Genomic DNA, 12501 nt, shown 5'->3' on the forward strand with positions numbered 1-12501 from the left:
AACAAAAAGAGGATGGCCTGACTTCTTCAGGATGTAATCAATCATGAGGGTGCAGGCTTGCTCACTGTTAAGCAGCCGTCAGAACTCCAAACAAAAAGGTAACTCTATAATTGCCTCTGAAGGAGTGCACCTGGTCCCCCATGCCAACTTAGGAGCTATCTCAACCGAGAGCCAGCTCTGACAATGGGTCATCCAGTTTACCATCTCCACACGACTGCTTAGCCAATTAAATAAAACATATACTGCCCCACGACAATCCCATCCTCGCTGTGCTTTCGCATAAGCAGAAAATCTCATCCTCTGCGTGCTTTCGTACAGCACTAATAGCAAATGTAATAATCCACTCACTGCCGATCTCGGTCTCCGTGTTGCCAGGGTAACCATTATTTGGCGCTTTCAGTAGCAAGTGTCCAAATGTTCAGCTCTTTTCTCTTCAGTATCACTGCATGTGTGTGTGTGTGAAGAGCTGAGGGTGTGTTTGTGTGTGGGGTAGAGAATCTGTCCTCAAAATCAATATCCTTGCCTACTTACTTGCTTTTAATACATTTAAATGGCTGCAGCTAGTTAATTCCTCCCCTGCCTTCAGCAAACTTCAGTTGGAGCCAACAAATACAATAGCCTATATATGTCACCTAATTAGTTGGATGAGGTTTAATGGGAGATTGTAAGTGTGCTGAGAAATTGGCGCCTAATGGCATCGTCATTAAGAAGATGCACAAGCTTTCTGAGGAACTATTTTTTTTAAAGGTGTAGAAGCTAACACAAAATGGGGAATAAAACAGGAATATATCATGTCTTAATATCCTTCATTGGAAGGTTAACGCTACTGAAAATTAATGCCAAAACCTAAGGCCCTGACAAACAAATTTCTCAAAGGACTGGCTTGATAAAATAGATCTAGGCCCTTCTACTTTGGAAAAGAAAATGCCAAGCTGTTAATATTTAAAAGTCATATGAGGAATTTGATTTAATGAAACTTGCACTAAAAATAATAGAAACCAAACTTATAGTGCCTTGTAAAAAAAAACATTTCCCCCCAAAGTTTATTGATTCTGATTGGTAATGACAATCACTTTAGTACTGGAATTTGGTGTTACATGCATAGAATGGTTTGTATTTGTGATAAATGACCAAAGTCAAGTTGATAATCAAGAATGCATATAAAACTGTGGTGTTGTTTCACTATAGCGTTGTTTCAGTGATCAAAGTCTGGATTCAAATTAATCTACCTTCAGGAAGCTTGGGATTTGTACAGTGGCCTTATAGTAGATGCACAGAACAGAACCATGAGTGCTTCATGCTTCATGTGCTTAATGAGTGCATGCTTTGCATGTCAAGGCACAAGTGTTCAAGGATTCAGAACGTGCCAGTAAACATGCCAATAAACAACCTTGAAGGCCAGGCATCTGCTCTATTGTGAAATAGAACTTTCAAGATGCTCTGCTATTGTTCAACTACTCAAAACATAAACAGCCATTTAAAGTTTAAAAAATCTTGTTTCCAGTTCGTATTTGTTGATAACTTTTTAAAGAAGACCAGTCTAGAGCAGTGTACTGTGAAATTATGTCTAATTATGAACTTGGTGAAATTAGCCTCCTTAACAAAGCATACATAGCAAAAAGAGTTAACTCTTATTACCAGCAGGTGGAGCACCCAAACTGAGGTTAGATACATCCAAGACTATTTTTTCCCCAGCAATAACATTGTTTAAAGAATTTACTTTAGTAACTTTCTTTTTGAATAAAATGTTGATTCATGGTGGAAGGCTAGAAGTCTTCAAATTCTTAATTGGGGTACACACATCCAATTTGGAAAGTACAAGACACTAAAGGGATCATCTATGATCTGAAAGCAGTTAAGTGTTTTGGTCACTTATTAAGAACTTGAGCATTACTGTGGTCACATTCCCTGCAAATGAAAGTGAAGATACAGCACAGATGTAGGGATAACCCATTCTGATAGTGCAGCTAGTAAGTAGAGTTACTCTATCCTCTAAGAGAGACAAAGAGGGCTCCAAATTCTAAAAACAATTTTTGCTAATGATTAATACATAACCTTTTACATAACAAGCCAATAGGAATCTAAAGTGTAATTTTAAACATGGAATTATTTAAAAGCATTAGGTTAAAAAACTACCAATGTTAAACTTCTGTAGTCTGAACTTCTTTACTTAATGCTCTGTCCCTTCCCAGAAAAGCAAAGTGCAAAAGACTCTTGCTATGAAGAATAAAAGCACAGTGAACAGTGCAGTGGAGTGAAGGGAAGGTTTCAGCTGTGCAGAAATCAAGCAAGAAGCCAAGAGAAGAGTTGCAGTACAGGGTTTGGACTGGAACCAAGCAGGACAGGTCCCTACAGAATCATATCCTTCAAGTTCCCCTGCATATCTGCAGTCACAGAAAAACATAACATGACCGTGTTGCACTCAGTCTCTACCTGTGATCAGGCATCCTTTCTAATGTTCAAAGCTATTGTTTAATGGTTTGCTTTGAGCAAACGCAATGAACAAAAATATCCTCAGGTGTACAAGCCTGGACCTTTTTTTCTGGTCTTTACTTAGCAGGAGTCCCACGCTAAGTCAACATTAATCATCCACACTTGTTAAGGTTTATTTGATTTTTGGTTTTTGGTTTGTTTCTCTTCATTAAGGACACCAAGGAAGACAGAGCCTTGTCATTAACACGGATCAAATATACTGAGGAAAGCTACCAGTACAAATGTTTTATTTCCAGGCCCATTTTCTCTTCCAATTACAACTCTACATGTGGCTGCTAGGATATTTGAAACTAATATCAGGAATCACTAAGATTATGGGGCTGGGATATTGTTCTATACAATGTCTTCGAGTCTTACAGCTTCTCAGATAGTTGAGAATGACCTTCCTACATACAGGTTGTTGTCAACAATTACAGAAAACACTCAAAATTCCTTTTACTTACAGATTTCTATTCCTCTCACGATGCTGTAGACACATTGGGTTTTTTTAAAAAAGCGTCCCTACTTTAAATATGCAAAATTTGTACTGTATGAAGTACATCATCAGTGTAATGGTTAACAAGAAAATGGACCAACATCCATGAGCCAGAAACACTAAAGTGCCTTTTTTATTTAGTCAGGTGACATCTAATCTGAATGTTTCCCCTGTCAATTTATTTTTTAAAGCAGTTTTCTGCCCCCAGAGCCAAAAGCCAAAAGCCTTTTCTGACATGAAAAGCTAGTCAACTAACAAGGACTTTGGACCAAATGGCTTCCTCTCACACCTAACCTTTACTACAATTTTTTGGATACAACATTTTATTACTTTTCTTATATGCATTAGCTAATTCCCGTTCTTCCTTCAATAAGTAATGCGATAGGCAAACCTACTGATGATATCAGTGGACGAATCCCAGGACACAAATTCCAACTACAGGTATGGTCAGAAACTTTGTAGATATTCCATTTTCACCAAACAGCCAAAAAGAAAGACCAAAGCAGTGCTGCCAGGGAGAGTTGCTCTGGGAAAGGGACTGGGCCACTCACAGCTGGGCTCATTGGCCTCCTTCAGCAGCTACTCACCTGCTGGGGGGAGGTAGGCTGTGGCTGAGGTGGGGTGGCTGTGCTGTCGTCTCATCTGGGGGTGCTCCTGGGCGCCGGAGGTAGGGCAGTAGGAGGAGGCAGGCGGCTGTTTCTGTGGTTTGGGCGGTAGGTCGGAGCTCGGCTTGGGCACGCAGTCCTGGGACGGGGAGGGCTCCTGCACCCCACCCTGGGGTTGCGTGGGAGTGGACAGCAGGGGCGTCAGTGCGGTTGGGAAGAAGACCTCTCTGTGCTCCTTGGGGTGCTTGGGCGTGGTGGGTGTATCTCCTGCTGACTGAAATCAAGACCAGGGGAAGAGATGAGATGTAATGCCAGATGTGGCGAAGACGAATGCTTTGCTGAAGTTACTGGGACGTCTGTTGAACTGAGTTAAGATGAGAGTCAACATTCCCAAGGTCTTAAAAAGTACAGAAACTGCAGAAAATGCTCTTTGTTCACCCTTTAAAGGTAGGCTTAATGAAATAAGATCTCCAACTACCAAGCGTTAAACAATACCCCATGATTCTCAAGAGCGTAGTGTGACTAACAGTTGTATTTGATCATGTAAAACCAGTGATCTCTCCTAAAAGAAATAAATAGGATCCAACTTAAATAACTGTTCATTTTCAGACACCCATACCAGATGTATCAGAGACTGCAGTTCATTTGTCAAACAAAACAACCCCTCCATGTCCACATACATACATGTCGCTCTGCTGTTCAGGAATAAAGCAATAAAAAACCTAGTAAATGTCTTTTATACAGTTTGAGGAAAGAACAGCAACTCTATCTGTCAAGAGCGCGAAAAGTCTTACAAATAAGGCTGTTTGACCTGGCCTGATAAACAAAGCTTACCCACTTTGTCGTTTTTATATTATAAAAGCAACACCTTCAGCTCTTGAGAGAAGAGCCAGAGTTATGGCTTGTCAGGGCTCAGAAAGCACACAGAGAAGGACTCATCTGTCCTTTCCTGGCACTTTTTTGTATTTCTTTTAAGGACTACTCATAATTAAGGGCTACGTGGACAACCTGTAACAACAACCAAAGAGCTCAGAGATGGGGTGCCATGGCAACAAGGAAAATGCAAAAACAGCAAACAAAATGGATGCACGCTGGCTCTAGTCTCCGAGTTAACAAAAAGTAGATTTTTATGCAGGTTATTGCTGGCTGGTGCTATTAATTCAGCAGAAAAAAAAGATGTAATTGTCCCTCTTTCAATAAATGGCCTTTTGTAAATGAAAAGAAACTGATGCAGAAAATATCAGCCAGTGGTAAAAGAGCTGAATTTTTCAATCTTCACTTATCTTTCATATATACATTGAAAGTATGGTTTCCAAATAATATTTGCTGCAGTTTTAAAATCCAGTAGTTTACAGGGCACCTTATATGCTTTATAAGTCACACATATATGCAGAATTGATCCCTTAATTATCACAATTCCAGCGGTGCATTGGCAATTGAAACACTAAAATGACAGTACCTGTTTAATCCCTGTCTAAACTGGCAAAACATTTAAGGACGTTTGTTTAAAAAAACATTTGAGAAAATGTTTTAACAAATTCGTTTTGGAAGAGTGATGGAGACAGCCGCTCATTACACCGAATACCCCACAGTGATCTAAAGACAAATCCACTTCTAAATCATTAGCTTTGAAGAAAGTACCTCAGTCAGTTCACTCAAAAATCAAATCTGGACCCTCGCGCAGCAGAGCAAAGCCATTCCTGTGGCAAAAGTTAATAACACCTGCAGATTTAATGGATCTGGAATTAACCAAGTGATTTAAACCCCGCAGCACTCTGACACTTAGAAAAAGAAGAAAAAAAAGAACAGACCGTTTTTATTCTCGTATCAGCACAACCCAAGTATAAACTGATGGATTTCTTGCAATAGACAGAAGCACAGTAAGTGTGTACTGGAAGAGACCGTAATGTCCCCTCATCCCCCCCTCCCCCCCCTTTTAAATTGCTTACTTTTACACTGCCAAAGTTACTGCAGCAACTCCCAATTTCCCATTGAAATAGAATTTCATTTTTCATGAACAAACACCACTGCAGACCACCGATTTGCTTCCTCTCCATGAATTTGCTACTCAACTCTCAAAGTCTGCCTAAGTAGGCTAAATGTCATAGTTTATGGAGGACAAAGTATCACCAAGAATACAGCTGCATATACTGTACAACAAGTAATAAAGTAATATTAATTCAGGCTTTAAAGAGTATCAGAGCTACAGCAAGACATCCCTCATGATTCCAGATTCCTGTTCTGTCAGGGTAAAATCAATAGCATTGCAGCCTGTGCTCTCACCCTTTTTTTTTTGTTTACCAAGTACAGAGGCTCAATTGAGAAACCAAATCAATTTTAACGTTTGCCAGAACAACCTAGAAGGTTCATTTATTAGAGGGCAGTGATAAGAATCCGGCAGGAAGCTTCTCTTTATTTCTATATCTTTAAATTGGGAAAAGGAGGATGGAGATGTCTGAGCCAGGCTTCTCTCCTGGGATCTCCTAGCCTTTCAAGTCGACGAAAGGGCTTCAAGGTACAGGACCAAGGTAAGTTACATAAGCCTTCTGTTGTTTCTTAAGCAGTGTTTGAAACAGCTGCTTTGTATCCTCAATCTACAGCATTGCTTTAATGTTAAAGAACTACATAACTACATAATGAACTACACAGCATTAAGTTCTCATGGTAAGAAGGCAACATCACGTTTCTTGTACCACAGAGCTCCCTGGAAACCAGGTAAAGAGTACATCCTTTGACCCTTATTTAGAAGAAGGTGCTAAAGTACTTTCTGCATCACTTATTGTGGATGTTGTGACCTCTGCCCCAGATGTCATATAGGTCAGTCAGAGATTGCACATGAAGCAATCTCGAGAGGTCAAAACAAGGATATGTAAATAGCTTTCATGTTTTTTTTTTATAAAGATACAATATTAGTGCTTTTTGAGTTTTTAGTGGGTGCAGTATGACCAAGAGGAAATGTGCATTTTTCTTCATTCAGTGTTGGAAGATTTACTTGCATGAATCTTTTTAAAAATAAAAATAAATACAAGCTTTTATTAGGATGGCAGAAAGAATTGAGTCAAGAGTTGTGTAGGATGCAAGAAACTTCGCACATATCTACAGAAAGCAGCAATGTGAGAGAACATAATTCAATGAGAACCTGATAGGAAACTGAAAGCTGTATACAAAATAAAGATCCACACAACATGGGCTTTTACTTGTGATGTAACAGCCCTTCTTTTGAAAAACAGTAGCAGTTAAAAGACTTCAGCTCTCATATCATCCAACACGATATGAACCCCGAGATCCACAAACTGATGCAACTTTAGTGTTAGAGCCTTGAACAATAAGGAAAAAATACAAACCCAAATCTTTTCATTGTCACTGGGCAACATTTATCAGTGTGAAGCATGAGAGACTGCAGTTTAAGATCAGCCAGGACAGTCTGTGCAAACTTGAAGCCTAAAGATTTATTAGCATCCAAGCAAACCCATTCATCAAGCCCCACGAGCACTGGATTCGTTTCATCTTCTCTATATGATTAACATCACTTTAAAGTTGCCCTGCTGTTTTCTGCTCCTCCTGGTTTGTACACCCACATGAAAACATCTCCTGAAGAAGATGGAGAGCTCAGGGCGGAAACTGAGGAATCAAGCGCTCTGTTCTCTGGGTAAGGTAACATGATCACACCCATGTGCTTTACTCCCCCTGACACATCAGGCCCACAAGTGCGGCCTTTCAAAAAATAGTGAGCAGCACACAGCTGTCCATCAGCATTATTCAATATATCTGGGCTGTCTCTTTCCAGAAGTGTTCAGAACAGCATTGCCTGGAGCAGCTAAGGCTTAAATCTGAACAGCTGCACTGATTAATCAGCACTTTGTAGGGAAGACAAATTAACTGATTCACCTGGCAAGGGAATAAATGAGAAGTTTCACATACACCCACGTTTTCAGATTTTCTTTCAGTTGGCCCAAATCAAACACAAACCTTTTCCATTTAAACAGTAAGTTTTGCTTGACTGTATAATTGGAATAACCTGATAGTACATAGGGAAATCAGTGTACAGTCTAAACACGGACAATTTCCAGTAAACCAAAATGTTGATGGATTTTATGCAACTGTAATGGCCTACCCTAAACAATCATGACTTCTCTAACATGATATTAAAAATCGTAGCTGGAAAGCAAGAGAAAATAATTTAAAAGTATATGAATAATAAACAATCTAAAAAGCAACTACAGAACTGGTGGGAAAACATTCTGTAGTTACGCTCCTATAACTACAGAAATTATCAAAATAATAATCAAATGTTCCTAAAGCTTGTGGTGCACACAAAATAGAATATACAAAACAAAGATTTAACTCTTTAATAATATGCAGTGTTGCCTGGTGTCTTTTCCTGGTTTCAGGAAACAACTGAATAAGGCAAGCAGAGCAAACTGTTTTATTCTTTATATTTGAAGCAGCGACGTGAAGGAAACAATGAGTCTCATTTCATGACTATCTTGCTGAATGATGACTTTGCATGTAACAGTAAGTGATGATGACAGTTTACAGGAGAGATGTCTGGTGTAGTCACAGACGCTCCTATTTATTTGCCAATTCAGAAGCATCACCATATGACAAGCATTAACAAAGAGTGGTGAAGGAGGGATTACTGTTCGCTGATCCACAGTGATACAAATCAGGGTTCCTAGCACATGAAGTACTGAGGTGGCCTGACTTGAATAGCTTTCTTAGCAGGGACTCGCATCATCTACATCTACAGATCTCAAGGTAGAGTGAGACAGAATTCCCTGAATGTTCTTGGCTATTCCACTGGGATAGCAGCAGCCATGTGCATGGAAATGCTCCAGTAACAAAGAAGAATGCAATGTCAGATCTGGCCCTCTGTGTCATCTTAATCAGTTTAAGGCTGCAATGTTACCACACAACAGGAAGCACCAGATTGTTGCTCATTTGCCTCTGCAGTGCACTTGAATGGTGTTACTGTTCTGCTGATATGATGCAGTTCTTCCTCCTTCCTTGTTGCCAAATTGTGCCAAATCTTTGAGAAAATACCATTTAGGGCAACTGTGAAATAAAGAAACAGAGTCCTTCTGAATTTTCAGCAATGCCACTGGGAGCTAAAAGATAAACCATTCCAACCACAATACTTCAACATGCAACACACTATTCAAGCTCTCAAGGTTTGTTAATCAAAACCTTAATCATTCTATCATCCATTACTCTGGACAAAGCTGTCAAGACTTCATCCAGCTCTTTATGCTTTCAGGAACCGTTCCCAGCAAGAACATGAGAAAATATTCAAACCTTTCTCAAATAACCGCACTAGGATACATGGGAATACTGTCACACGGAATACTGAGCAGAAGAAAAAAAGATACAATTCTTTCGTTCAATCCTAAACATCATTGTAAAACACTATCTACACTTTCAGTGCCCATCTTCAGGATATCCAGCCTAAAGTCTTTCTTCCAAACCCTTCATTTTCAGATTTGTCCCAGTTATGCCATTGTATGACAATGCAACAAAGTGTCACCTTTCAAAACAAGGAACTAAATTTATCAGTTCTTTACATATAATAGGCACTTCTTTGTTTCCCCACCCATGAATCATGGCAATAACCCTGACGCAGACGCCTTGCTTGGTGTCACAACCAAGAAAAAACAATGTTACACTGTGTTCACTGTGAAGACGCGTTGAAAGAACGAAAAGGTAATTCCTAGTTTATAATAATATACATCACAATACAGTACATATGACTGTTCTTATGGGATAAAAAAGTATCTGCATAATAGGACTGTTGACAGGAATTTACCATACTGATAGAGGGGAAGGGGTGTCAGTTTTACCAAATGTCTGTTAAATTATGAATTATGAAGTGTTCAGCCCAAATACACACTATTACGTGAGAAATATATATGTATATGCTATATACATGCTTTCTGAATCTTTGTAAATGAAGGGTTTACTGCACACAATAATTAGTGAATAAAAAACCAATGGAGCTTTGGATGCCTATGTCTCATGGTACTTTGGCTTTGAAACAAATGAGCTACTGTACACTATAAAAGTAGCAAAACACTGTTTGAAATGTTAACTGAGTGAAGGCCAAGACAACAGAATACCTCCAGGTGCCTAGGTTTAGGCATGCTTAAAGAGATCACCACCGTAACGACACCTTCCTATAGCCGCCTCTGCCCTGTCTCCCCCAAAGTTTCGCTGGAACCTAGTTTCCTGTATTACTGCCAATACTTGCCAGTAAATTACAGAACCTGCAAAAAGCATTACAACCCTAAGCCCCACACCAAGAAACCAAAATACAAAAACCAAAAGCTATTGTGAACATGATTCAAATTTAGGCTGCTAAGAAACTGGCATACAGTTTCAGGACAGTGCTACTCAAACTGAAAAGCATGTCAATGTACAGTGACTCAGGCACACAGTCCCCTGTTTGCATGAGCAGATGCCTCCTGTCAGCCACAGTTAAGGCTGAAATAATTACTCAATTCCCATCCTCCCCTGGGAATTTGTCTAACATGGCTAACGTACTTGGAAGAAAATGTTGGAAATGGTACAATATGCTATTCTGTAAAAATTATTACTATAAAATACACATGTGAAATTTGAATGTGAATGATGTTTAACTCTAAAATGTATACATTTACCCACAGACAAACTGCCCTCTTCTACAGTTCAGGAAGGTCACAATTATACATTTCAGAAATGAGTTTATTTATTTATAAAACCAGAAAAATGAGTCCCAGAGCTCATTCACTCAGTTAAGTGATGCAGTTTTCTTCGTAAAGTGATGCAGTTTTCTTTCCTTTTCGAAGCTGAGGATTACTGTACATTAAGGAGAAAATAATTCATGGTTGCAATTACAGAGCACTTCAATTGTAGTTTTGTCCTCATGCATCGCTGTTAGTTTTTTAAAGAAAAGATTCTGCAGTTGTTTTCACAGTTCATGTTAATTTGCTGTGAAAGCAGTAGATGGTTTAAAAGCAGCAACACAAAATGTCTTGGGGTTTTATATCTCAAAGACATCCAGCCCAAGCAAAAGAATGCAGAGCAGTAGTCCATCTAATTATGTTCTGTACAAACCAAAAAGATAGCACAGATAAAAATGCATGGGACTTCTGATCTTGAGTTTATTGCCGTGGCAACAGGAAGAGCAAACACTGAAGACATAAGGAAGGAAATGCACAAAGGTGCTGCTGCCAAATGACATCTTGGCTTCGAACCACAAAGAGATGTGTCGAGCTTTCAGCACAGCATCTGTCACTATTGAAAAGGTAGTGCTCAACCCGCAAGACTTGAGTGTTACTTCAGCTTCAATACATTTTAATACACAGTCAGTACACAATGTAAAATAAGTGCAACAACACTTATATATAGTTGAAGACTATATAATACATATACACAGTATAGTAGACTAGACAAAAATACTGATTTTGTTTTTGCAACACTAAAAAAAGTCTTTAGGAGTTGATTCTCCTTTTTTGCATGGGAATAATATACTATAGTAGATGTGCCCTTTACATATATATACACTCTGATATAGTAACAGACATGCTACAAAAAAAACCCTACTGATCGGTTAAAAGTAGTATATCAATTGACCAGCATTTACTTTCACGGTTTTAAAAACGACAAGTTTCAAAGGAAGTGCACCACTTCACAAGGCAAAGAGCGATTTCATACAAGGGGATTCACTGAGCAAAGCTCTGGCTGATTGAGTCATCTCTAGGTTCGTGCTCCTAAAGACTTCAAAAGGGCCATGGCTAACCACTGTAGTGAACACAGATCTCCTTCTGTGTACTGTATGGTACCGTGACGCTTACTGTACTAAAGATCAAAAGAAAATTAATAATCGAATAACAGAAGGGAAAAAAGACACCTTTTTTATGATTTCAACACTTAGATAATAACACGACTGTTAAAAAGAGACCTCCCCCTCAACCCAAACAGTCGCTAAGTTTCAATGCACAGCAGAGGCAGATGAAGCAACCACAAACTGCCATTATTTAAACTGTCACTCATCTTTCCTCAACATAAATACTGCATGTTATGATAAAATAGTGTCTTGAATAAGATGTGAAAATAGCCATGGTATTCTGTTAGGTTAAAGAACTTGTTACCAATTCTATTTAATTCTCTTCCTTCTACTTTAGGTTCACTACGTATATCATCTTTGTTTCAGACAGAAAACATTTCTTTTTTACATTTAAAATCTGCAATTATTCTTGTTATACCTACCAGTGACAATCTATCACTGGGAGTAGGGAGAGCTCAGGCTGCTTAATCCCATCATGCCCTCAGCATCGTTCATCCATACATTCAGCACCACCCAGCCACAGTCGGCTAGTGCCGTGATACAGATTCGAACCCTTAATCATGAACTATGATCTGTGTTAGACAAGAACCCCTGGTGCTTGAGCCCTTCAGCAGCTCCAGCAACATGTTCTATGAAGATGCTTTATAAGTATTCATGTTCAGATGTATGTTTTCTTTGAATCATATCTGCCTTCCCTCACTGAAACAAAGCTAAAAGAAGACCCTATAAACTATATATATATACCCTATACCCTATATATGTGCCCAGAAATCTGTGTTAATTTTCAGCCAGATATCATTTAGACCACCTGACAGTTCTTTGGAAGATAAATAATTCAATACAAATATCCGATGTAAAAGAGAATTTGTTTTCAAATGCTTTACCTGGTAGTATAAAGGAATGAAAAAGAAACACTGGAGAACCATTCATACAGCAGAGAATATACTGTGAGCTTCGGAATGGTAACAGGTGAGAAGAGCCCATCTTGCCCATGTGGTTTGTCTGGTGTAAGACTGGAGAATCTGAGTAAGTCTGGTGTAAGACTGGAGCAGTCTGAGTAAAGTGCTTTCCTCAAAGGAACAACAGCAGAGTCCCACCCAGGATTT

General features: G+C 39.1%; 1 protein-coding gene across 5 annotated transcripts in view; it reads right to left on the minus strand.

Annotated features, from left to right (window-relative positions):
• Positions 1–12501, minus strand: part of cabin1 (calcineurin binding protein 1) — a 112128-nt gene that overhangs the window by 5918 nt on the left and 93709 nt on the right. For all 5 annotated transcript variants that reach the window (XM_088618492.1, XM_088618491.1, XM_088618489.1 and 2 more), the window contains one exon: positions 3556–3847. In XM_088618492.1, coding sequence (XP_088474618.1) covers positions 3556–3847 — 292 coding nt within the window. The remainder of the gene's footprint in view (positions 1–3555; positions 3848–12501) is intronic.

Source organism: Lepisosteus platostomus, chromosome 24, assembly GCF_059453375.1.
Source record: "Lepisosteus platostomus isolate fLepPlt1 chromosome 24, fLepPlt1.hap1, whole genome shotgun sequence".
Classification (NCBI taxonomy): domain Eukaryota; kingdom Metazoa; phylum Chordata; class Actinopteri; order Semionotiformes; family Lepisosteidae; genus Lepisosteus; species Lepisosteus platostomus.